The sequence below is a fragment of the Acanthochromis polyacanthus genome, chromosome 23, assembly GCF_021347895.1.
Source record: "Acanthochromis polyacanthus isolate Apoly-LR-REF ecotype Palm Island chromosome 23, KAUST_Apoly_ChrSc, whole genome shotgun sequence".
NCBI lineage: Eukaryota > Metazoa > Chordata > Actinopteri > Pomacentridae > Acanthochromis > Acanthochromis polyacanthus.
In genome coordinates, this window is record NC_067135.1 from 17,784,873 (window position 1) to 17,809,117 (window position 24,245).

Sequence of the window (24,245 nt, forward strand, 5' to 3'; positions counted from 1 at the left end):
TGCTTTAAATTCTGAATGCTCTTATTAATATTTTTGAAAACTGTTTTCTAGCTTTGCCTTTCAATATTTTTTTTCATTATTGTTATCCAAGATGTTTCTCCTTCGTGTTTCTACGTCTTTTATTTTCTTTTTTTGGCTACATTGTAAATGAAGCCTCCATACCTTGTTGTATTTGAAGTCAGATGAATGAATGAAGGAATGATCACATAACATGGTCATCAAAAAAAAATGTAGATAAAAACAATGAAGTTGTTCAAAAAAAGAGTTCAAACAAAAGCACATAAAGCGGTGAGGTGTATGAATTAGGTTTAGGTATAGATGCTCTGTTGTTTATTTGAGTGTTGATCAGTTGTCTGATTTTGCTCAGTTTTCTCTTTGATTTTACAGTTTATACTATAAAACTAAAGAGATGTGTATTCAGTCAAAAATTTGGACACAGCTTCTCATTTAATGATTTTTCTTTATTTTCATGACCATTTACACACGTGGACAAAATTGTTGGTACCCCTCAGTTAAAGAAGGAAAAACCCACAATTCTCACTGAAATCACTTGAAACTCACAAAAGTAACAATAAATAAAAATTTATTGAAAATTAAATAATCAAAAACAGCCATTACTTTTGAATTGTTGATTAACATAATTATTTAAAAAAACAAACTAATGAAACAGGCCTGGACAAAAATGATGGTACCTCTATAAAAGACTGAAAACTATTTGACCAGAGTGACATGATTAACTCAGGTGTGTCATTTAATTGACATCACAGGTGTTTCCAAACTCATAATCAGTCAGTCTGCCTATTTAAAGGGAGACAAGTAGTCACTCTGCTGTTTGGTGAAAAGGTGTGTACCACACTGAACATGGACAACAGAAAGCGAAGGAGAGAATTGTCCCAGGACATCCGAAAAAAAATTATAGACAAACATCTTAAAGGTAAAGGCTATAAGACCATCTCTAAACAGCTTGAAGTTCCTGTGACAACAGTGGCTCATATTATTCAGAAATTCAAGACCCACGGGACAGTAGCCAACCTCCCTGGACGTGGCCGCAAGAGGAAAATTGATGACAAATTGAAGAGACGGATCGTTGGAATTGTATCCAAAGAGCCCAGAGCAACCTCCAAAGAAATTAAAGGTGAGCTCCAAGGCCAAGGTACATCAGTGTCAGATCGCACCATTCGTCGTTGTTTGAGCCAAAGTGGACTTCATGGGAGACGACCAAGGAGGACACCACTGCTGAAAAAAACTCATGAAAAAGCGAGACTGGAATTTGCAAAAATGCATGTTGACAAGCCACAAAGCTTCTGGGAGAATGTCCTTTGGACAGATGAGACCAAACTGGAGCTTTTTGGTAAGGCACATCAACTCTATGTTCATAGACTCAAAAACCAAGCATACGAAGAAAAGAACACTGTCCCTACGGTGAAACATGGAGGAGGCTCAGTAATGTTTTGGGGCTGCTTTGCTGCGTCTGGCACAGGGTGTCTTGAAAGTGTGCAAGGTACGATGAAATCTGAAGACTATCAAGGCATTCTGGAGAGAAATGTGCTGCCTAGTGTCAGAAAGCTTGGTCTCAGTCGCAGGTCATGGGTCTTCCAACAGGACAACGATCCAAAACACACAGCCAAAAACACCCAAGAATGGCTGAGAGAAAAGCATTGGACTATTCTAAAGTGGCCTTCTATGAGCCCAGATCTGAATCCCATTGAACATATGTGGAAGGAGCTGAAACATGCCATTTGGAGAAGACACCCATCAAACCTGAGACAACTGGAGCTGTTTGCTCATGAGGAGTGGGCCAAAATACCTGTTGACAGCTGCAGAACGCTCATTGACAAATACAGAAATTGTTTAATTGCAGTGATTGCCTCAAAAGGTTGTGCAACAAAATATTAAGTTATGGGTACCATCATTTTTGTCCAGCCCTATTTCATTAGTTTGTTTTTTTAAATAATTATGTTAATCAACAATTCAAAAGTGATGGCTGATTTTGATTATTTAATTTTCAATAAATTTTTATTTATTGTTACTTTTGTGAGTTTCAAGTGATTTCAGTGAGAATTGTGGGTTTTTCCTTCTTTAACTGAGGGGTACCAACAATTTTGTCCACGTGTGTACATGGTAGATTCCCACTGAAGGCATCAAAACTATGAATGAACACATATGGAATTATGTTGTAAAGAAAATGTGTGAAATAAGTCAAAATACATTTTATATTTTAGATTGTAGGGTCTTAACTTTAATTTTAAAATTAGTGATGCATTTTCTCGGCGTATATAGTATTGCAGCTTCTTTAACATTTAGGTCAGTCAGGTTAATTTGGATTTTATATAATATTCTAAGCAACTTCTTAACTATTGTATTTAAATTAGTTATAATCATAATTATCATTGTAGAGTCTTCACCTCAATATCTAATTTAGTCAGGTAAATTTGTATTGTATCTAATTTTGTGTGAATACATAAATTACTCAGGTTGTCTCACATAATAAAACTGTAGGGTCTTAACCTTAATATTTAAAGTTGTGACGTAAATCGGAACGCTAATGGAACACACTTTGGATAAACGACTGTAAAAAGCAAAAACTTGACGTTCACAAAAATGATTTATGTGTGTAATAAAAATGCTGGGGGCTGAGGGGGCATAAAGGACGTAAAGAAGAAGGGGGTACGTAATTACGTCACACGCCGCGTTGGCTCGCAACAAGTGGTGAAAAGTTTCAGACCCCCTCCCCTGAATGTTTTTGTTGGGGGAAAAGTTGTTGGTAGTTAGGTCGTGTGAATGTAGCGTGTCCGTCGTTTTTTTCACCCCTCGGTAGCAGGGGGAATGCGAGTTTTTAGCCTTCGTACAGTCGAAGAACGAACTTTTAAGCAGGGTTTTAACGCTTTACGTCCTCCGGCTCGGACTGAAAATCTCAGTGGCCATCATCGTTTCACCTCTGCCGTCTCGTTAGCCTCCTAGCTCTGCTAGCTAACTACCCAACAAAGTTAACGCTACCTCGCCTCATAGTGTGTTTCTTTTCAGGTTGAGCAAAAGCAAACGTAGAGATGGCGGAAACCAAAATAATTTATCATATAGACGAAGAGGAGACGCCGTATTTGGTGAAGATACCCATTGCTGCCGAAAATATAACTTTGCTGGATTTTAAACAGGTCTTGAACAAACCAAACTACAAATTCTTCTTCAAGTCTATGGACCAAGACTTCGGGTGAGCTGCAGTGTTTTTTTTTCCTTCAGCAGAAGAGAGCTGTGTGGTTTGCATGCAAAATAAGAAGTCACAAAAAGCTGAAACAGTAAGACTAAAACCTCATGCAATATACACGCTGGGGGCATAAGATAAAAGGCAAACCAAAGCACTTATTTTCTGAGTACAAGAGCGGTATCTTAGCATAACGTTACCATTAAAAATGCCTGGTTGATTTGCAGAAAGAGGCGTCTTTAGTGAAACGACTGACTGCATGCGTGTCCAAAACTCGTACAATCCTATCTTGTGACCTGGTTGTGGTATATTTGTCACGGGGAATAACTTGTGGCAGAGGGAGAATAAACATGAATGAAGCCAGCCAGGTCGCCATTCAAACAGCACACCCCTGATCTGAAACTGCAGCGTTATAATGACTGCTGATGAATATCCAAGTGGTTCTAGAAATACTAAGGCTATGTAGGCTGGGACATTTCTCAGAAAACATCATCATTACAATGGGAGGCATTCCCTGTCCCTGCTGCTTTTCTTTGCCCTAATCCTCATGCCTCCCTCCCTCCTTCAGTCCATCATCTGGTGAAATCCTCGCCTTTTCTTTCTTTCGGGACTGAAGCCAGGGTTTTGTCTCCCCTCTTTAACACTTTGGCCTGCCAGCCATCCTTTCATTCCCTGGCTTCCTCCCTTCCTCTCCCCTTTCTCCCAACCCCTCTCCTCTAGAAAGAGCTGTCTCCTCTCCTTCTCTATCAATTAATCTTTTTTTTTTCTCGGTGCGGCTGCTGTGCGTTTTCCTGCAGAGGAATGCATGTTTGTGGTTGATTCACTGAGTGAGACCCTTAGGGCTTCTGTTAAATGCATTGTAGTCTTGGATGAGTATTAAGACTGGGCTATTTGCCTCATTTCCTTGTTGGATGGCACCATCAGAATCTGTGCCAAGCGAGCCACAATATCAACCCAGGCACATGACATGGATGAGATGGCTTTTCATTGGTTCCTGACAGAGCTGCCCAAGAGATGCAGATAATTTGAATATTAATAGCAGCAAAATCAGTAGCTGGTTTGTAGAGATAGTTCTTTGGAGTAATCTGTGGAAGGGACATTTAAGACTTGTTGTGTAATCTAGTCAGTACGTTGACAAGAAGCGTGTTCTATTGTCAGTTTGATTGTTTGAAAAAAACATTGATAGTTGTTCTAAATAATGTCACCTGCAGAAATTGGCTATTTCAAGTTCACAGAGCCTAAAGGGATATTTTTAAATATCTTGTTTTGTTCATTCAACAGTGCAGATATTAAATTTAAAATGATGCCAAACAGAAATGGATTCCACAGTGAAAAAGCCATGGAGAGATCAAAGTAGTTTTTGATTGAATTATTATTTTCTTAAGACCCAATGACATTTCAATGGAGGGTCTCTAATGCCAAAACCAACACACTGCAGCCTCTAAAGTGAGCATAAAGTTTTAGCGCAAGCTGCAAATGATCAACTTTACACTCTGTGTTAGACTGCATTAGTTTAATTTAGATGTAGCTAATAAACTGCTGAATGCAAAAAGCTATTATCCTGCATTTGTCATGCCAACAGATCACTAGAGGTATTTTTACAGCTTTGCCGTCTCCCTCAATTATTTTAACTTGACTAGACTTAGCCCAATCTTGTCGTTTTCAAGCTGGCTGTCAAATTAAGAGCTTGTCCCCGTTTAACCAAACACGAGATGATTGCATTTAAAATTTCAAAAAGTCCTCATTTCAGACAAGCCACTCACACAAAACTCTCTCTCTTTCAAAGATCGTTCGGCCAGGAACAACCCTGTCCTTTAGTTAAATGCCACTGCCTGGGATCACACTCTCTCATCTGAATATCTCCAACTGAGTTCAGATGAAAAATTTCAAACATAGCTCTGAGTCAGCTGTCCAATCAAAGCAGGGACATTTTCTCTCTCCCCCCCCCTCCGACCCAGGAGAGGAGTGTGTAATAGTGTGTGTTTTCATTTGCCCTGGTACGAGGCCAGCTGTCGACCAGAGCTGTGTGTGTGGCGGAGGGGGAGATCCACGCAGCAGAGCAGGCCAGGGCCGGTGCTGGGAACCTAGGGCTGGACGGGGGCCATTTGCTGGGTGTCTGGGGTATCTACAGGGAGAAGAAAGGGAAGAAAGAACAGTGTGGCGCTCTCAAAGAGTCACTGGATATTCTGCTGTGTACATGTGCGCTTAGAGGGGATCAGGGAGCTGTTTCAGTAAGATTAATTGTTCGAAAAGTGATGCTGTGCCGAGTGTGAGGAATTTAATGGCAGCAGGGGACTTGAAGAAAGGAAGTGGAAGGGGGGGAGGCTTAAGGTTTTAGTAAATACAACAGGACTCAACATATTTCAGGGTTGTTTGTGCTTTATTCCAGGCATTTTCGAGTGTGTGTGAAATGAGTGTGGTCACTTGTTTGTTTAGAGGGCAGAGGAATGGAGGCAATTACAGTCTAAGGATGGGGTTGTTGCATCTGTTCATCTGCTGTCTAGATGCAGCTTCTCGCAGCGTGTGAGCAGGGAAAAGGTCAAATAAATCGGATGGAGGAAGTTTGTTTGCTAACCCGCAGCAGTCAGCGGCCCTGGGAAGCTAAGACTTCCCACTACAGATCTTCACCAGTGCCCACAACAATCTGGCTTTCTGCTAACACTCGCCCACAAAACCAGCTCTCAGCAGCTGCTTACAAAAGCCCAGTGGAGCCTGACCAAATCTAACACGCATACGAAGTGGCACACTGGCAAACGAAACTGGAAAGAGCAACTTTTGAAGGAGCTGGAGTAGTCAAGTGTCCTCTGTGTAGCACTTGTGCCCGGGCCTGTCTTGTAAAACTGCTTTACGAATGTAGCGGGGGGGAGATGCATAGCTGAGACCAAATGTTTACCTTTCTGACAAACATGGAAGATGAGTATAGAGGAGGGAAGAAATACCAGACGGCTGTGACTGAAGTAGCTGCTGTTGTGTATATTGGATTTGTAAGCATATTAAGTTGGCCAGGTTGTGTAATTTGCACGGAGGCACAAAAGCAAAAAGAGTATGTGTGGTTTAGCTCATTGTTGTGACTGCCACGAATTCCGTAGTGTCTCTCACTTGGTAGAGGTAGCAAATTAGTTTTGTTTGTCGCTGTTGGGCAGAATCCAAATCTTGAATTCCCCTTGGGATTAATAAAGTATCTGTCTATCAATAGTTGGGTTTCCATTACAGTTTTTCGCAAAATGAAAGCGATATTTCTAAAATTCCGACAAAGTATATTTGCTCTTTGAACGTGTTTCCATTGAAGGTTGTTCTGGGCAGAAGCATCGTAACTCTCGTAAAATATCATCCCGCGAGATTTCACTGCAGGAAGATGCCCAAAACCTGCTTCTGTCTCCTTATAACACTCTGCATTCCTCTGCTGTTTGCTGTCTAGTATGGCAGTGATGTTTTTCTCAAGAATAATGTCAAGAAAAGTCTCGGTCTCCTCTTCTGTCCACACGTACCGCGCCACTCCGAGAGAACTGGTCATGTGACCAGGTACGTCACGTCCGGTGACGTATAATTGCGGAAAAAGTGTTTCCATTGCGCTTTTGCGATATTTTTCAATATCGAAACGTCTGAAAAACCACCTCATGAGAGCGTAAAAACTTTTTAGCGATATTTTAGTCCTTTTTCGAAATTCAGGTATTTCCATTACCAGTTTTTTTTATTGCGCTATTTACATTTTGCGCATATCTAAGGGTAATGGAAACGCAGCTGCTTATGTTGCAATTCAATGAGCAGGAATGTTTGATGAAGTTTTACATTAGATGTGATGAATTTCCTTGATTTTATCTACGGCCAGCCTTCTGATAGATTTGTTTGAATATTCTGCTTCACTTGCATGCTTTCTTACTTCTGCATGCAAAAGCTTACAAAGGTGAAAATGCTAGCTGAGCACCATCAGTTTAACATTACTTTCTGGTGAAGCAAATGTTAGATTTGTTGTTTTGATGCTCTTCAAGCTGCTGAACTCAGTTCTGCTGAGCCACACACTGCTCTACCTGGTAACACCCAAAAGAACTATGGAAAGTGAACAAGACAGCTTGTCCAAACATATTTTAGGATTATGTCGTAGATTTAGACACATGATTTGATTTAGTTCTGCTATGTTATTATCATAGCCTCGTATATTCTCTGTAATGTGTCACTAATGTAAACTATTTCATTCCCCTACACTTTCACTTTTTTCTTTATGGTTTCACTAAGGCCTTGATATAGTTTTCATTCCTCCTCTGGCTGGGTGAAACAGATAGCATATATTGTGGCATAATGTTATGGAAGCAGGACAATTTATACCTTCTAAACTGTACTGTGTCTCCTTTTTTTCAGGGTGGTGAAGGAGGAAATTTCCGATGATAGCGCCAAGCTGCCATGCTTCAACGGCAGAGTGGTGTCATGGGTAAGAAATAAAACTGGCATATTTGTAGCGGAAGCAGCGGTGGTAGCTCCCCACATTTATCTAGTGGCCATTGTTCTAAATCTGTAAATGACCTGATTTTAGCAATTTCCGCCCGAGGTTTGTCTGAAAATGTCCAGATTTGGCTTTTATCTCAAAAGTCAGCCAGAGGGGGTTTTCAGAAACCACTTTTCCTTTTCCTGTGCATTCCTCCAGACCTTCATCAGATTGATGAGCTTGTCTAACGAGCAGTAATAAAACGAAGCAATTAAATTTGTATTATTGTGTGTCAAACTGCAACATCGCAGACTTTGCAGGTCTTGTTTCGGCTTGTTCCTCGCTGTTTGGTTTAAAAAAAAAAATGTATCCAGTAAAATGTGGGAGAAGTGGGAAACCAGACGAACTGTCCTGTCAGGTTGAACGGGAGGAAACAGACTCGGCACATGTATGAGAAAAATATTCTTGGAGCTCTGTCAACAGCCAGCAGCGTGTGTTTGACTATAAAATGTTAATCTCAGCCTTTATTCAGTCTCGTGTGTTTTTTTTCTCCTTCATATCTTTCTTTGGTGTTTTGTTTGCCTTTATTGCAACATTTAAAAGATTTTTTTTTTGCAAAAGTAAGAAAAAATACACTAATCATTGAGACCTGAGAGCGACTTAGGTTACAAGTTACTTACTTAAAAGTCAAAATATCTGAGTTGTCTTATCTTAAATTTACCCGGACACAGATAAGATAACGTCCTTGTTGACTGCACAAAAACTTCTCCCAGTGCCGTTAAAGTTGGTCAAAAATAATGGTAGATTATTCCTTTTAAAATATCACCTTTTATTCGTAGCATTCAAATATCTAATACTCATTTGGGCTTATATTTTGGAGATGTGCTCTCGGTTTCCTTCTACTGAAATGTGACTCTAACTGTAGATTAAGTAGCTCGTATGCAGTTTTCTAACTTTCCACAGTTGCAGATCAAAATTAGTCACATTATTGGCCTTTTTAGATTGCTCAGATCACTCACTCTGCAGCAGAACTGGGTTGTGAACACTGTCTCATCACTACCACATTTTATTTTCGATCAGTTAAAGTAGCGGTGGGTCACGCCTGCCCTTCATGCAGTGCATTCAGTACAGAAGCTTTTTGCTAAAATAGAACTTGTGAGGCAAACGGCCACCAGGGTAGTGCTGCATTTTTCCCCACAAAGAACTAATAATAACTTCCTGTCTGTCTGTTTTTTTTCACAAATTGATTAAATAATCATATTTGAAATCTTTGTTAATCTCTGTTTTGCATCCATTGTTAGTTAATACATTCTGCAGGCAAGGGATCATGCAAGGCCCGCAATGCAATCAAATTATTAAAGGCAAAATACACTCAAAATGCAATCCATAACAATTGGTTTGGTTGTAAATTCAGTATAGCCTCCATGTTTTAACGTGGAAGTTATAGCTATTGGTAGCCTAGCCGCGCTAGACCCATGCTCTGAAGTCACAAGGGTCTAGGCACGCTGGACAGGGAGGGAGGCGGGCTAAAAGGTTGTCTATCAAATCACTCTGCAGCAATTGGGTAGGTATACAACCAATCAGCGCAACAAATAGGCTCACAGAGCGCCGGAAATCAGAGGATGCGGGAGTTCGGTGAAGCCTTATTTATACAGTCAATGGGTGAAGCTCAAGTATATTACAGACATGTTAACAGAAAGATTATTCAGAGTCGGTGCTAATGGAGCTCAATAATGTTGTTTTGTTGTCGACCCTGGCAGAGAATTAAATTCGTTGCCGTGTGTTGTCTAGCGCGGCTAGGCTAGTTGTTTCCGGTTGTTTCTGTCAGAATCGTCACGCCTCTGTCGTCACTTCGTTACGCCCGCCTTCTGACTCTACACTTCATGGTGATTCGTCCGGCCAGTTTTAGTAGCATCCAACCTCGAGCCTTATGGAGGGTAACTAGACCCACCCTGGCAGAGAATTAAATTTGTTGCCGTGGGTTGTCTAGCGCGGCTAGGCTAAGCTAGTGGTAACATTATTCCAAACACCCTGCATTACATTCAAAGGTTTTTCAAAAATTATGCTGTCCCCTGTGTTGTAAATGGAGAAGCCAAAAAGTCACCTTAATTTACACTCGGTTGCCTATTTGAGGTAAACCATAGCTAAAATTCATGCAATCTTTAAGTGTGCCCACACTTCCCGTTCTCTTGTTCTTGACAGAAGTAGAAGTGATACATTTTACTTCTGGTACACTTGGAGTTAGCGTTAGCACTTTGTAACATCAAGAAAATGAAGGAAAAAGGTCACAGCCAGATTGGAAGCTTTAATGATGTCAGAAGTTTTATGAAATGTAAATGTTTAATTAAGCAATAAAGGCTTAAAATAGAAGCTATAGCTACTAGTAGAGGAGCTCAAAAAATTACAACAATTTGAAAAAGTTAAATGTCTTCCATCAGCTTTTTAAGACGGTGAAAATGTTGCATTGCAGGCAATTGCAAAAATATTGACATTGCAAACCTACACATTGTAATGAAATGTGATGAAACATGTAGAGCCTAAAAGGGCTTTCAGTTTGCTGAACAAATCGTGAAGAAGGCACGTTTCCCTCATCGTGTTAATCGATACTCAAGGTGACACACAGCACGACTTGTTAGCAGCTACAGTTCAGCGAGCTGCCAGGTACAGTTTTCATACTTTCCATTTTCTCCTGAAGAAAGCCCAGTCGTTGCACCCCACCCTGCAGTTTACGTTTCAATAAAGACAAAACATCATGACTTGGCCCAGATAAGCAGGTTTGAGGCTGAAGCATCTGTTAAGTACATAAGAACGAAAGAAGGCATTAAAGAGAGGGGGAACAAAGCTGAGAGACCAGAGGGACTGATATGCGATCTGCACGCCAAGATGGATGGATCCCAGAAGAGTTTCATAGCCACATAAGCCATTAGCGGGGAGGGAAGAGCAGGGAGGGACTCTAGAAAGAGGGTGAATGTCTGCTGTGGATGATCGACTCCATTTGTTGAGTTATTTTGACGGTGAATGCAAACTTTATTTATCTGAACTCACTCAATGCACCAAACTTCCCAAAAAAAACCCCGCTGAACCGATAAAGAGTATGTGATATAAAAATGTATGTGTGGGCATTTCCAAGTCTCTGCTGTGATGTTTAAATGCTCCGATTTGAATATTTCTAGCTTTGAAATCTCATTTTACGCTCATATTTTTCTGTCTCACTCCCTTTCTGTGTGTGTTTTTATGGTTCATGTAATCAGAAGCTGTATGGCATTTATCCTGTGTGTGTGTGTGTGTGTGTGTGTGTGTGTGTGTGTGTGTGTGTGTGTGTGTGTGTGTGTGTGTGTGTGTGTGTGTGTGTGTGTGTGTGTGTGTGTGTGTGTGTGTGTGTGTGTGTGTGTGTGTGTGTACGTGTGTGTACGTGTGTGTACGTGTACTTTTGTTGTATAATGGAGAGAGACAGGTTAAGTGTAGGATAGCGTTTCACTTTGCCCTTGAGACGTCCATCTGAAAAGAGTGCAGTGTTTGTGTGTCAAAGTAATTGACATCTTACCCGTTTTTCCTCCCTCTACTTTCTACTCCTCCTTTCATTCCTTTTATTTCTCACCCTCTCTTCCCTGCCCTCTTTCTCAATTTGTACCACTTGTTTGGTGCAAGTTTCTCCCCACGTATTCACCCTTTTTTTTTTTTTTTTTGTCTGCCATTGTACATCCAGACTTAACCTTCAACTCGTCTCTTTTTGTCTCTAAATCTCTTCTTTTTTCTTCCTTTTTACCAGCTGGTATCTTCAGACACTCCAGCAGCAGAGCCTCCGGTGGCAGTGGTGCCCCCTGTGGAAGCGACTACCCAGCCGTCACCTCCTCCGCCGCCTCTACCGCCCCCACCTGCAGAGAGGACCGGGGGCATCGGGGACTCCCGGCCGCCCTCCTTCCAGTGAGTAAAGCTCACAAACGCACTCACTGAACTGTGTCTGAATAGAGACAGCACAAACATGTTCTCAAATCTGCACACTTAACACCTTAATAGTGAACACTCACTTGTAATTTCCTCATGGTTTTATTGTAAAAACTGTGTCTTTTCTGAATATCTCACACACCCGGTGTCAGCTTCCTGCAAGAATAGCAGTAGCACAAATACTACGGCTGCTCTGAAACTGATCTTTGTTTTGTTATCGCTGTATTAAACTCATATTGCAAATGTGTTGGTTGATTTACCCATTCAGCAGACTCAGAGCAACATGAGCATTCATTTGTGTTGAACATTCACTCTTTCTTTATCTCTGTCTTGGTCTCCACCAACCCCTGATGGGAACATCTGGATCTTTAACTTTATATTGTTTGGTGTTGGGTGCTGGACAGGGATTGTGCAATGATTGTCTCAGAGCTGTCATAGTCTGAAATAGCCAGTGCTGTCTACTCAGCTCTAGAGGATGAGTATCATTCTAATATAGGGGAACTAAACACTCTGGCTTGTTTGTATTTGTTGAACACAATCACAGTCTTTGGCTGCACCCAGGATGCTGTATTCTTGCGGAATGTTTATGGGAAGGAAATGTTTTGGTGAAACATTTGCCTGCCTTGTTGCACAATCCAAATCTCTGTCAAAACGTAGCATTTTCAGCCTGTAGGTTGGTGCTTGAATGTTGTTGTTGTGGTTTTGTTTTAGTGAAGATGGTCGCATTCAGATAGCAGAAGGTCGCCATGCAAGTTGTGCAGCGAAAAAGGCAAACTTTTACCTGCTTCTGGACTGAGCTGAAAGAGTAAAGTTGATATAAATGGGGGGTTAAGACCATTTTAAAGAGCATGAAAAGCATTCACTTTGAGAGTGATCTAACAAATGATTCATCCTTTCTTCAGTTTTGATGTCTTTGTTGGTGATTTTGGAATCCAACTTAAATGAAGCAATGTCTATTTAACTTTACTAAATGTGCAGTTTACAGTCAGTGAGTGGAGAAAAAAATACGGTATTTGAAGCTGGATCAACAGCATTGGTCACACTGGAATACTGAAACTTAAGTTTTCTGAGACTGCTAAATGCAGAAGGGTCGTCATTTGTTGGTTTGTTGTGTTCGGTTTTTAGTTTCTTATCGGGTAATATTATGTTATTGCAGATCATTGTATGTAGTGGCCTGATAAGAACGAAGAAATTACTATATAGAAATCCCATACAAGGTCTAAAGTATTCTACAAAATAGTGTCCCACTAGTTTATTCACAAGTGAGCACAGGAAAATGTATTTTTCAGCTGTAAAATGTCAATTTTACTATATAATAATAATAAACTGTTGTCACAAATTCAGTATTAGTCGGGGTGTAGTAATAGTTTATTGATTGGCTCTGGAAAGTGCATTTCTGCACAAGAAGAGACTTTAAATATTTCCTAAATTTGGCTTTGTTTTGGATTTGTTGCACTTAAGTTTTGTTTTTTTTTACTAAGAACTATTCGTAAAGTAAAACACGTAATCATTGATAGTGGCGTCTAGTTCAGGCTGAGGGGTGACTTTTATGCAAGGTGCTTTTGATGTGAGTTTTAAGTGTTAAGTTTTTGTCATGTTGATTTTATATATGTTTAAAAAAATGATAGATTCAGGTGACAGTTGAGCTATTGACACTACAATGAGTGAGTCAGATGTGCTTCCCTTATATCCTCACATTAAGTGGTTTTGGGCTTCCCAGTCATCAAAATGAAACTGCCCACAGGTCTTTTGTTATCACATCCACTCTAAAGATTTAAGTACGGCCACAGTAGATGAAATATTAAGATTCTGGATTCAATGTAGTGTGAGATGATGAAAAGTTATTGGATCAGTTACTTGTCGAACAAAACTGATCAACAAATGTGCTGTAAACAAAAAGAGATGTTCAGAAAGTGTTCATTTTGCGCAAAGGCCACTTCACAGCTCATCTTAAACCCTTTTTAACCCAAAAAGTTACCTGTAAAAAAGGTGATGATAGCACAGATAACAGTTTAAAGCCTGACTAAAACATTTAATAGACTGATATAGTGTGTTTCTTGCTTTTTTTGGCTAATAGCTCATCTAGTAACAAGAGATGTGTGTGCAAAAATTACAGTAAGACACATTTCAGATCATTCAGCAGTAGTATGTCCATTACTAGTTTGTCTACCAGAGAACACTAACAGGCTTTGTTTTTGTCTATTTGTCCTACTCAGTAAATGCTCTTGTCAAAGCTACTTAGAAAACTGATTAAGTGAGCTATATTGATCAAGTCTGATTCCTAATTTCATCACGTACGAAACTCTCAATTAAGTTAGTTAGGTGACTGGTGGCACTGACTTATTTCGGTTGATTTGTTTGTGGAAAAAAAATGTATTAAAAAAAACTGTGTGTAAGAAAAGTGCTAGTGACAAATTGGCATTTTCCCTTGACTTGCTAAGTTACTCCAAAGTGCATAAGATACTTTTGAACTTGAAAACATCCAATTAAAGCATTTTTTATTATATTAAAAAGGAGATGCCTAACGAATTCAGCCACCTAAAGTCAGTCACTACGTGAAGCTAAAGGACAAAATACGATACAGGTTGAGGAATATTCTCCTTCAAAAGCATCAATTTCAACAGTGGAGTTTTCTTTTTAAGGTCTTGTTGACAAATATGTCAGGCGAACATTTGCAGTCCATTGGGCCTGAGATGGATATCACTTGAACATTTGCTCAAAGCATTTTCACATTCTTTAGTGAAAAAACGTAAGCTACAAATGTTTGGGTTTTTTTGGCTTTTCCAGGACTATTTACCTAGATTTAAAATGATGAAAATATGCCGGATGTTTTACTTTCATCAGCAGTCACTGGCCAGGTTGCTGGTCTACATAAAAACTGACATACATAACAGACAAATCCACATCAAAGCACACAATGATTGTCAGCGTACGACTGTTACAGCCTGCTAAAGTGCATACAGACATGATGTTTAAAAATATTCACTTGTACCTGAAAATGCCCTCGTCATAAGCTGCATTTTTTTCTAGATTATTGCAGAGCACCACAATTAGATTGAATTTTAAAATCCCGTCATGCTCCAGTTCCATCTATAATTGTGCTTTCTTTGCAGTCCCAATGCTACTGGCAGCGTAGAGACGTTGGACGACCAGACTGAAACGGAGTCGGTAGTTTCCTTCAGGAGAGAGAGACCTCGGCACAGGGAGAGCATGGAACAGCACGGTGAGAAGCGGCAGATCATAGTGCTGATGAAACACTCCTTTTATTACGGTGTTATGTCAAGATCTGGCATGCCTCCGTCCTCCAAACTCTGAATGGAAGATGATATAATCAAGGAATGCTGAGAAGTGAGGAATGTTTGTAATCTATAGGAAAATAGGTGAACATGAAAAATCACGTTGAGTGTTTTCTCTTGTCTCCGGGGCTTCTTCTGTGGTGCCAGGGCCTCGTATGAATGGACAGAGTCGTCTGGAGCGCCACCTGGCAGGATATGAGAGCTCCAGCACAGTGATGAGCAGCGAGCTGGAAACCACCAGCTTCTGCGACTCTGAGGATGACGACACCATGAGCAGGTGAGATACTGATAGAAGAGAGAAGGGATCCTGAAACTAAATAGGGATTAGATATGTTTGCGTATCAGAACATCAGATTTAAACAAACTGAGAACAATGGCAACTGTAGCGACGAGCCATTGATAAAGTTTGTGGTTGCCTCCTTATTTAACTTAAATCATTACTCCGCCACGGAATGCAGTGGAGTAATGACGATTGGCTTTGGTTTGTCTCTCTGTCTGTCTGACAGAGAGACAAACCAAATGATGCAAGGAACAATTGATTCAACTGTGGGGGTGTTTCTGAGTCCCATCAATTCCCATCGACCGCTACACATTTAGGTCACACGATTCGGTATCCGTACAGAACGTACACATGCATAACCTGTAGTGTGGTGATTTTGTTTGTGGGTACATCTACCGGTACATTAAAAGGCCACATTCTATGTTGCTGTGATTTGTAGGGCTGGACCTGAATATTTGGTCGTTGTGGGGGTATCTGAATATTAATTTTGAGATTTAAATACACATTTTAATTGCCCCCTGGGAACAAATAAAATTTTCTGAATCTCCGACACTCCCTCCCCTGTCACCACCACTGAGTAGCAGCTTTAAGCCATTAAGCATTGATCAATCACAGTCTTATGGACTGCAGTGACCTCTGAGGTCAGTGTTACTTTTGATTGGCCAGTGGCTGGCTATATCATGCACACCTGCCAACGCTTCACTTGGCCCGTGTTTTTAAACAGAAGACATGATGTCGAAGAAGGAGATATCCATGCTAATGCTAACGCTGTCGGACTCCGACGATGTATTTTGTGTTCTCTCCATGCATTTATACCCCAAACCAAAATAAATGGATTTGGATTTCAGAAGCAATTATTATTATTTGATCATTTTGATTGTCTGTTATTGGCTCCCCCCTTATTTTTCTTGGTTATAAAGTCAACAAGCAGCACAAATGAAGAGACGGAATATGAGAGAGGTTATTTTTTTTTTCTTCTTCCTTGACTTTTGTTGACCATTGCACTTGTAGGTTCAGCAGTGCAACAGAGCAGAGCACAGCCTCGAGGCTTCTTAAGCGGCACCGTCGACGGAGGAAACAGCGCCCCCCACGCCTGGAGAGGGTACATACACACCACTCTGACAACTTTTTTTGTGCAAACTTTGTTGCTTTACCTTTTCTTAAGGTTCTTTTTTCTCTAGTTACTCATGTGTTTACATAAGCACTCAGGTCAGCGTGTGTAACCTGTTTTAATAACGATGTTTGATGGTTTCAGGCCTCCTCCTTCAGCAGCGTGACCGATTCAACAATGTCCCTGAACATCATCACCGTCACGCTCAACATGGGTTTGTACACTCAGAATGTGTTTTTGGTTTTGAGCTTCACTCTGTATGCGAATAACAAATGAAACTATATTGCTATTAGACTTTATTGTACCAAATGTTTGCTTCGTTTTCACATTTTTCAACCATACAGAGAAGTACAACTTTCTGGGAATCAGCATTGTGGGACAGAGCAATGAAAGGGGCGATGGAGGCATCTACATTGGCTCCATCATGAAAGGAGGCGCTGTGGCTGCAGATGGACGCATCGAACCTGGTGACATGCTGTTGCAGGTGAGGAGGGAGGACGGACTAAATGCGATGTCTTTGTTTTTCCAGATGTTGAGGCGGCTGTTTCTTTAGCTGAAAACTGCAAGCGTCGTGTCGTTGAAACGAATCTCTTACTGACATAAAATCTTTTTCTTGTGCTTCGTTACTCTCCAAGGTGAATGACATAAACTTTGAGAATATGAGCAATGACGATGCAGTGCGGGTGCTGAGAGAGATTGTACACAAGCCAGGGTGAGCTGTCGTTTTCTCATGTTGGATTTTATCAGTCAACAATTTTCAAATTCTGTCTAATCAAGTGGTAATTGGTGATTATGATTATTTCTTCTTCTGTTGGTGTTTCCAGGCCAATCATCCTCACAGTGGCCAAGTGTTGGGACCCGTCTCCTCAGGGCTACTTCACTCTGCCTCGCAGTAAGTACCCCCCCTCACGCTGACTGTTAGGGCAGCTTTTCTGTGGTTGATGATGTCACTAACACTTTGCTAATCTTCTTTTTTCACCTGTGTAGATGAACCGATCCGACCCATCGACCCAGCAGCATGGGTCAGTCACTCTGTGGCTATGACTGGGGCTTACCCTCCCTACCCAGGCAGCTCCTCCCTCAGCACCATCACCTCCTCCTCCTCCGTCACCGAGACTGAACGTGAGAGTCATTCACAACGTCTCCATTATCTGTGTGCTGTAATTAAGCCTCTCCTCTTTCTTCTCAGCTCTGTCATATCTGGATAATCTTCTCCTAAAACTGCTTTCTCTACTTTTAAACCTTGCCTGTTTTCTTTGTCAGACTGATGATATTCAAGATGTTATCTTTGTAAAGTATCTTTCTGCTTTTGTCGCAGCCGTTATGTGATGTGATAAATGATGTCTGCTGCCTTCCTGCCTTTGATCCCTTCAAAGCTCCGGTTCTTCCTGATTTCATCCGTCAGTTCTTCCTCCTGAGCTTCCCTAAAATGATCTTCTTTGTTTTGTTTTTTTAGGTTTTGATGACTTTAATTTATCGCTGCATTCTGATATGGCATCCGTTGCCAAGGCGATGGCCTCACCAGAGTCGGGCCTTGAGGTCAGGGACCGCATGTGGCTTAAAATCACCATCCCCAACGCTTTCCTCGGTGAGGCAGAAAGTGGAAACGAGCCAAAAAAGACTGCATGACCTTTGTGTGCCTCAGATGGCTTTACAGGGCCGGCATTATGTTCACAGAATTAAAACCGTGTGACTCGAGCGAAGGGGGGAAAATCCCCCCAAAGTTTAGACGTGAATGCCTGTTTTGAATGAAAACACGTGTTAAATTGGAATCACCTGCAATGAATCACAGGGAATGATCACGTAAACTACGTGTTTGTTTGTGCCTTTTGGAATGAAAATTTGGGGTTGTAATAAATTTTTTTTATTTTATTTTTCCAGACTTAGCTGAAGTTATTGTACTAAAGATCCAACAGATTAGAATGAAATTCCAACTTAACATAGCAGTAGATGATCTGATCTTAGATTCTCTGCTTTCTTTAGTTGTGCTTTATTACTTCTCGATGAAAACACTTTGGATTTAGTCCTTCTTTCTATGTTTAGCTGTGTGACATCATATATGCTGTTACTGGATGCTTATAGGATTGTAATTTGCAGCAATTGTAGGTCTTTTTTACAGTGTTTGCAATCCAATTAAAACAAACAATTAGTATGCAATATATACACTATAAACAGGGTACATTTCTTTTAAATGTAAAAATATACTGAGAGTGTTTGGCAGGAAGCATTCTTTTGGGATGAGTGAAACTCGGCCTGGTCTTACCCTCTTTGTTGCTTCGCCCATCGGCAGGCTCAGACGTAGTGGAGTGGCTGTTCCACCACATCGAAGGCTTCCAGGACCGCCGTGAAGCCAGGAAGTACGCCAGCAACCTGCTGAAGGCCGGCTTCATTCGACACACTGTCAACAAGATCACCTTTTCCGAACAGTGCTACTACGTCTTCGGAGACTTGAGCGACTGTGAGAATTGTGAGTTGCTGGAAAACACCAACATCAAAGGCCGGTCTTACATCGGTCTGCTCAATGTTACGCTTAATCACATTCTGCACACAGGCCTTTTGCGGACAAACTGGCGGTTGTAAGGGTAAAACGTGACATTTCAGCTAAGGAAGGATTGCTTTAATGTCCTGCCAGCCCTAAGTTTAGCATGTCCAGAAAGCATGGAATAACAAGCACAGAGAACCAACACACTGTCCATAAGCTGCAGCTGTTATTACAGCTTAACTATGTTCATGGGTGCAGTCTGGACTGGATCCTAATACATGCAAAACAGTCTATTCATGTCCAGTGGTGACATTTGAAGACGGATGTAATGCAATTATGACCATTATTTTGTGGGAGTTGTGCGTTTTTTTTTTAAGCAATCTTTTGTAACTGCAGTTTGGTTAAATTCATCCTTTGCTTCACTGTTAATCTTGTCTCCATTATCTTCCACTCAGACATGGCAAATCTTTCTCTAAATGACAACGATGGCTCCAGTGGAGCCTCAGACCAGGACACCTTGGCCCCGCTGCCTCTCCCTGGGGCCTCGCCATGGCCCATGATGCACACCTTCCCCTATCAGCCCTACCCAACACATCCCTACTCGAGCCAGCCACCTCCGTACCACGAGCTCACCAGCTACAGCTATGCGCCTGGCAGCACCGGCAGCCAGCACAGTGAAGGTGAGCGTGAACGGTGACAAAATCTAATCACTTGGTCCTTGTGTCATTTCTGACCTTCCCTGAAAATTTCATCTTAATCAAGATGAAATTTGCTAACAGACAGACAAACCAACACTAATCATCACATAACTCCACATACAAATAGTAAACCATTCATATGGAACTGTTGTACGAGGCTGGTTTCCTTCCTCTTTAGTCTTGTATGTTTGACTGATAAGGATACAGCTTCTGGACATTGAATTCAGCCTGACCGGCGAGACTTGTTTACAGTTTATCTTTCTTCCCCCAGGGAGCCGAAGCAGTGGATCGACGAGAAGTGAGGGCGAGCGACGTCGCAGCAGTAAAGGCCCTGGCAGCACCGTCGGTGGAGGGGAGAAATCCCCCTCTGGAGGAGGCGGAGAAGGCGGCGGGGCGGACTCGCGTTCCGGTAGCGGCAGTGAATCAGAATACTCCACCCGCAGCAGCCTGAGGCGTGGCCACGGGTCGGCCGCCCCCAGCGAACACAGCCACGCCTCCTCCCAGCGCTCACATCACCACCGCATGCCCCAGCCGCCCCACATGTCTCCCTACCCGCCAGGAATCCTCCCGTACAACCCCATGATGGTGATGATGGTACCCCAGCACCCGCATCCGGCCATGGCAACCGCTCACGCTCTCCCACACGCACAGCAGCTATCGACAGCTCCCATGCACCCAGCGTTACCCCCGCCGCCCTCCTCCACTCCAGGGGGGCCTCCCGGTGCCCCGCCCACTCGTGACCTAGGCTCCGTACCCCCAGAGCTGACCGCATCGCGCCAGTCGTTCCACCTCGCCATGGGCAACCCCAGCGAGTTCTTTGTGGATGTCATGTAGTTTTGCTGTCTTGGTGTCGAGTGACCATTCATGTGAAGTTAGTGTACGGTTCCCACTTCTTTTGATGAGGATCTGGTGGTAGCTTGTTGACCTCACAGGTGCCTATTGGATTGAAGGCACTTGTTACAAATTTGGTGAAACAGGGTTTTAAAATGACAAAGAAAGATGAGACAGAATTCGTAGATAATTGATGTGGGACACAGTCTGACCAGATGTGTCTACAAGGTCTAGTTTTGGCTTTACAGATTCACTAAATAAGTCAGTTTATTTTGTCAATAACCCAAAAAGAGTGGTTGTACTTCCTTCTGTCAGTTGTAAAGTTGTTTGTTTTCTTCAAAAAAACAAACTCAGTACAGTATTTGCAGGGCCTCTGGTTACTGCAGTCATCAGAATAGATCTGTACTATTAATGCAGGGGAACCACGTTCCCAAATTGGTCTCAGAGCTGCTCATCCAGGAAACACACACCACAAATTAACACTAGAGGGTGCCAGGTACACCGTGTACTTGAAAAGGATACAGTCCTGAATATATGTCGGGATTTTCATGCCAGATGTATTGGCAGGTGTATATCGAGTGCCTTACTTTTTCCATTTTTAGACATTTTCACACTCCAGGTACATAAAATATTTCACTTTATTCCAGCATTGTCTGACAATGAAAGTCTTTGTATATATCTACTCCTTCTATGTAAATGAAACCGTACGGAACAGCAGGCTCTAATGTGAAAAGAAAATAGGTCCAAAAACGTCAGAGGAACTTGAGTTTAGTAATCACTGTCTAGGCCTAGTTATCGAATCGCTCCTGGTTTGAGGAGTATCGTGGTTTTTGGTAGAGGCTTGATGGTCCTTGTGGTACTAGTCGGTGAGAAGAGGCTGAAAGCGGTACTTTTTGATTACATGGAGTGTATATCTTCAGTAACTGACCCACATGCCCCAGCTCTCCGTGCTTTTTTTTTATGTTACTGACTCGCATTATTCACCCATTTCATTTTGTATGAGTGACTATATAAATCATGTATAACCCAACTGTTAAGGTGCTAAATGAAGAGTCAACATTTCAGAAAAGATTGACGCTGACAATGTCACTTTGTTTGATTTCATATTGCCACCTTTGCTTGTGTATTTGAGAATAAATTTGATACATACTTACTGTTCAGACTGTTTTTTTTCTCCAGGGGATTCTAAAGTACACACGTGGACAAAATTGTTGGTACCCCTCAGTTAAAGAAGGAAAAACCCACAATTCTCACTGAAATCACTTGAAACTCACAAAAGTAACAATAAATAAAAATTTATTGAAAATTAAATCATCAAAAACAGCCATTACTTTTGAATTGTTGATTAACATAATTATTTAAAAAAACAAACTAATGAAACAGGCCTGGACAAAAATGATGGTACCTCTATAAAAGATTGAAAACTATTTGACCAGAGTGACATGATTAACTCAGGTGTGTCATTTAATTGACATCACAGGTGTTTCCAAACTCATAATCAGTCAGTCTGCCTATTTAAAGGGAGACAAGTAGTCACCCTGCTGTTTGGTGAAAAGGTGTGTACCACACTGAACATGGACAACAGAAAGCGAAGGAGAGAATTGTCCCAGGACATCCGAAAAAAAATGATAGACAAACATCTTAAAGGTAAAGGCTATAAGACCATCTCTAAACAGCTTGAAGTTCCTGTGACAACAGTGGCTCATATTATTCAGAAGTTCAAGACCCACGGGACAGTAGCCAACCTCCCTGGACGTGGCCGCAAGAGGAAAATTGATGACAAATTGAAGAGACGGATCGTTGGAATTGTATCCAAAGAGCCCAGAGCAACCTCCAAAGAAATCAAAGGTGAACTCCAAGGCCAAGGTACATCAGTGTCAGATCGCACCATTCGTCGTTGTTTGAGCCAAAGTGGACTTCATGGGAGACGACCAAGGAGGACACCACTGCTGAAAAAAACTCATAAAAAAGCCAGACTGGAATTTGCAAAAATGCATGTTGACAAGCCACAAAGCTTCTGGGAGAATGTCCTTTGGACAGATGAGACCAAACTGGAGCTTTTTGGTAAGGCACATCAACTCTATGTTCATAGACTCAAAAACCAAGCATACGAAGAAAAGAACACTGTCCCTACGGTGAAACATGGAGGAGGCTCAGTAATGTTTTGGGGCTGCTTTGCTGCATCTGGCACAGGGTGTCTTGAAAGTGTGCAAGGTACGATGAAATCTGAAGACTAGCAAGGCATTCTGGAGAGAAATGTGCTGCCTAGTGTCAGAAAGCTTGGTCTCAGTCGCAGGTCATGGGTCTTCCAACAGGACAACGATCCAAAACACACAGCCAAAAACACCCAAGAATGGCTGAGAGAAAAGCGTTGGACTATTCTAAAGTGGCCTTCTATGAGCCCAGATCTGAATCCCATTGAACATATGTGGAAGGAGCTGAAACATGCCATTTGGAGAAGACACCCATCAAACCTGAGACAACTGGAGCTGTTTGCTCATGAGGAGTGGGCCAAAATACCTGTTGACAGCTGCAGAACGCTCATTGACAAATACAGAAATCGTTTAATTGCAGTGATTGCCTCAAAAGGTTGTGCAACAAAATATTAAGTTATGGGTACCATCATTTTTGTCCAGCCCTATTTCATTAGTTTGTTTTTTTAAATAATTATGTTAATCAACAATTCAAAAGTGATGGCTGATTTTGATTATTTAATTTTCAATAAATTTTTATTTATTGTTACTTTTGTGAGTTTCAAGTGATTTCAGTGAGAATTGTGGGTTTTCCTTCTTTAACTGAGGGGTACCAACAATTTTGTCCACGTGTGTAATTGGTTTGTGAACAGAAACTTTGTCACAGTCAGCTGATTATTAACATTGGTTCTCGACATGTTCCACCTTAGATTTTAGTGGTCATTTTGCACAAACTGTATGCTGTAAGCGACTCATATTTTGATCAGTATGATTAAAAAATGATTTTGCCAGCTGAGTTATATAAACAAGGGATGTTTCTATGTACTGGGTCTTATTGTGCATGACCTATCACCATTTCAAATATATTTATTGAAGACACAAACAATCCCTGCCAGTTTGATCATTCATATTGTCGCTGACAGTGGCTGTTCTGGCCATAATGAAAGCACTGCGAGTAAGCATTGCTAATATACAGACAGGAAGCTGTGTCTTGTGGCATGTTGTTTCAAAACAAAAATCTGAATGAAAAAATTTGGCTTCTTTCCTTAATTTGATAAGTTGTTTAAGTGAACTTCTGGGGCTATTTGTATGATCTGGTCAAGTTTTAGAATACCCATATTTTTCATTTTTTTAAAATGGTAAATTACGCGTGTTAATGGCTCATTGTACTCTGAAATGAAAGCATAGAACAAATAAATGAGGCTTAAAAAAATCTAATTAGAAATCAAAATGTATTCTAAACTTTGGACTCATCAAAGTAGCCTCCTTTGGCAGATATAACAGCTGAAAACACTTGTGGCATTCTTTCCACAATAGAAATCAAATATTCTTCAGAAACCCAACTCTGTTGCAGAAGTTCCCATAAATGTGTGTTACTTGTAGGTTCTTTGCTTTCACTCCTTTGTCCAGTTCATCCCAAACCAACTCCATGAGGTTTAAGTCTGGACACTGTGCTCCCACTCCATGTTTTCAAGCTTACCATCTTGTTCTTTTTCCCTAAGGTAGTTCTGGCATAGCTTGGACTGATGTTGTGAGTCATTATCTTGCTGTAGGATGAACCTCTGACCAACTAGGAACATACCAGAGGGTACTGCATGGTGCTGCAGAACGCTGTGGTAGACGTTTTGGTTCAGGGTTCCTCTCACTCTGTACAAGTCATCGACCCTTGATCCAAAAAAAAACAGCCCCAGACCATCATACTTCCTCCTCCATGTTTGACAGTTGATGTCACACACTGAGGAATCATCATTTTTCCTACTCAACGGCATAGAAAAATCCTGCATGATGAAT

General features: G+C 41.4%; 1 protein-coding gene across 1 annotated transcript; it reads left to right on the plus strand.

Moving 5' to 3' along the window:
* Positions 1-2,693: 2,693 nt before the first annotated feature.
* On the plus strand, positions 2,694-21,416 carry dvl2 (dishevelled segment polarity protein 2). The gene is made up of 15 exons (XM_022213443.2): positions 2,694-3,208; positions 7,556-7,625; positions 11,389-11,543; positions 14,678-14,787; positions 15,008-15,137; positions 16,152-16,242; positions 16,396-16,465; positions 16,596-16,735; positions 16,887-16,963; positions 17,076-17,143; positions 17,239-17,373; positions 17,708-17,839; positions 18,542-18,718; positions 19,189-19,413; positions 19,703-21,416. The coding sequence occupies exons 1-15, from the start codon at positions 3,048-3,050 to the stop codon at positions 20,263-20,265; spliced, it is 2,304 nt and encodes a 767-aa protein (XP_022069135.1). The 5' UTR covers positions 2,694-3,047; the 3' UTR covers positions 20,266-21,416.
* Positions 21,417-24,245: the final 2,829 nt, after the last annotated feature.

Coding starts and splice junctions, on each gene's coding strand:
- dvl2 (XM_022213443.2), top strand. CDS start 3,048: ATGGCGGAAACCAAAATAATTTATCATATAGACGAAGAGGAGACGCCG. Junction 17,144..17,238: donor CTACTTCACTCTGCCTCGCA/GTAAGTACCCCC, acceptor TCACCTGTGTAG/ATGAACCGATCCGACCCATC. Junction 19,414..19,702: donor CGGCAGCCAGCACAGTGAAG/GTGAGCGTGAAC, acceptor TTCTTCCCCCAG/GGAGCCGAAGCAGTGGATCG.